The 1,710-nt window shown below is 41.6% G+C and overlaps 1 protein-coding gene across 1 annotated transcript; it reads right to left on the reverse strand.

Annotated features, from left to right (window-relative positions):
• Window positions 1-462: 462 nt before the first annotated feature.
• Window positions 463-1,411, reverse strand: LOC116092089 (olfactory receptor 8J3-like). The gene has a single exon (XM_031373446.1). The coding sequence runs from the start codon at window positions 1,409-1,411 to the stop codon at window positions 464-466; it is 948 nt and encodes a 315-aa protein (XP_031229306.1). The 3' UTR covers window position 463.
• Window positions 1,412-1,710: the final 299 nt, after the last annotated feature.

The raw sequence follows: 1,710 nt of genomic DNA on the forward strand, positions 1-1,710 counted from the left end.
AGAGTTTTTGCCAGTGCCTGACAAATACAGAAGTGGAGGCTCACAGCCATTTATTGGACAGAAAACAGGGTCCACAATGAAGGAGCTAGAGAAAGGACCCAAGGAGCTGAAGGGATTTGCAGCCCCATAGGAGGAACAACAATATGAACTAACCAGTACCCCCAGAGCTCCCAGGGACTAAACCACCAACCAAAATGTTCTCATGGTGGAATTCATAGCTCCAGCTGCATATGTATCAGAGGATGGCCATCAGTCAGTCATCAATGGGAGGAGAGGCCCTTGCTCCTGTGAAGGTTCTATGCCCCAGTGTAGGGGAATGCCAGGTCCAGGAAGCAGGAGAGGGTAGGTTGGTGAGCGGGTGGGTGGGGAGGGAATAAGTTGTTTTTTTTTTTTTTTTCTGGAAGAGAAACCAGGAAAAGGGATAACATTTGAAATATAAATAAAGAAAATGTCTAATAAAAATTCATATAAGATTGAATTTTTTGCATGGATTTTTTAGGAATTCTTTCAATGCACACTTTACATCCTTGTTTCTCAAGCTATAGATGACAGGATTCAACATTGGTATTATTAGGGTGTAGAACACAGAAGCCATCTTGTCAGTGTCTAAGGAGTGGTTAGTCCGTGGTTGTAGATACATGAAGAGAAGTGTGCCATAGAACACAGTGACAGCCATCATGTGGGAAGCACAAGTAGAGAAGGCTTTCTTCCTTCCTTCAGATGAGCGGATCCTCAAAATTGCAAGTATTATGTTGAAATAGGATATTAGTACAATAATCATAGAGAAAAACAAGTTTGTAGCTGAGAAAAAAAATACAACAGTTTCTGGAAGGTGTGTGTCAGAGCAGGACAGAGCTAACAGAGGGACATTATCACAGTAAAAGTGGTTGATTACATTGGAAGAGCAATAAGAAACAGAGAATACACAAGGTGTCACAACAATTGCTGTGACAAAGCTAAAGAGGTATGTGAGAAACACCAGCAGAAGGCAGACCCGTCGAGACACCACCACCATGTAGAGCAGAGGGTTGCAGATGGCCACATAGCGGTCATAGGCCATCACAGCAAGCATGAAGATCTCTGCTACAATGAAAACCAGGAAACCTCCCAGCTGTGTGGCACATTCATAGTATAAGGTGGTTTTCTTACTGACTAAGAAGTTGACCAGCATTTTCGGAGCAATGACAGTGGAGTTGCCAAAGTTGATGATTGCCAGGTGTCTGAGGAAGAAGTACATGGGAGTTTGCAGGCGTGAGTCCACGGTGGTGAGGATGATGATGCCCAGGTTCCCTGCTGCTGTCAGCATGTAAATGACCAAGAAGAGAAAGAAAAGCGGTACCTGTAATTCTGGAAGGTCAGATACCCCCATGAGTATGAACTCTGTGACATGAGTGAGATTCCTTGGAGCCATTATATGTTCATCTTTTAAGGAAAATAAAAATATCAACAGATCACCATTTTATCTGCCTTACATAATATATTGCTAAATGTCTCATTCTAAGTCATTTTTATTTAGAATGACAAACCCAAAACATATTAAGCCATACTTACTGTTTTTCCTTGTCTGTGCATAGAAATGAGAACCATCAGAGAGTACTGTGACTTCAAAGTGTCTTAGACAACTGTTAATTAGCATATATGAATCACAATATCATAAAGTGCCTAAAGTAGTTATATGTATACACACACACACACACACACACACAGACA

Source organism: Mastomys coucha, unplaced genomic scaffold (genome assembly GCF_008632895.1).
Source record: "Mastomys coucha isolate ucsf_1 unplaced genomic scaffold, UCSF_Mcou_1 pScaffold15, whole genome shotgun sequence".
NCBI classification, from domain to species: domain Eukaryota; kingdom Metazoa; phylum Chordata; class Mammalia; order Rodentia; family Muridae; genus Mastomys; species Mastomys coucha.

Bases quoted from the DNA above. Each gene is read 5' to 3' on its own strand.
- LOC116092089 (XM_031373446.1), bottom strand. From the start codon at position 1,411: ATGGCTCCAAGGAATCTCACTCATGTCACAGAGTTCATACTCATGGGG.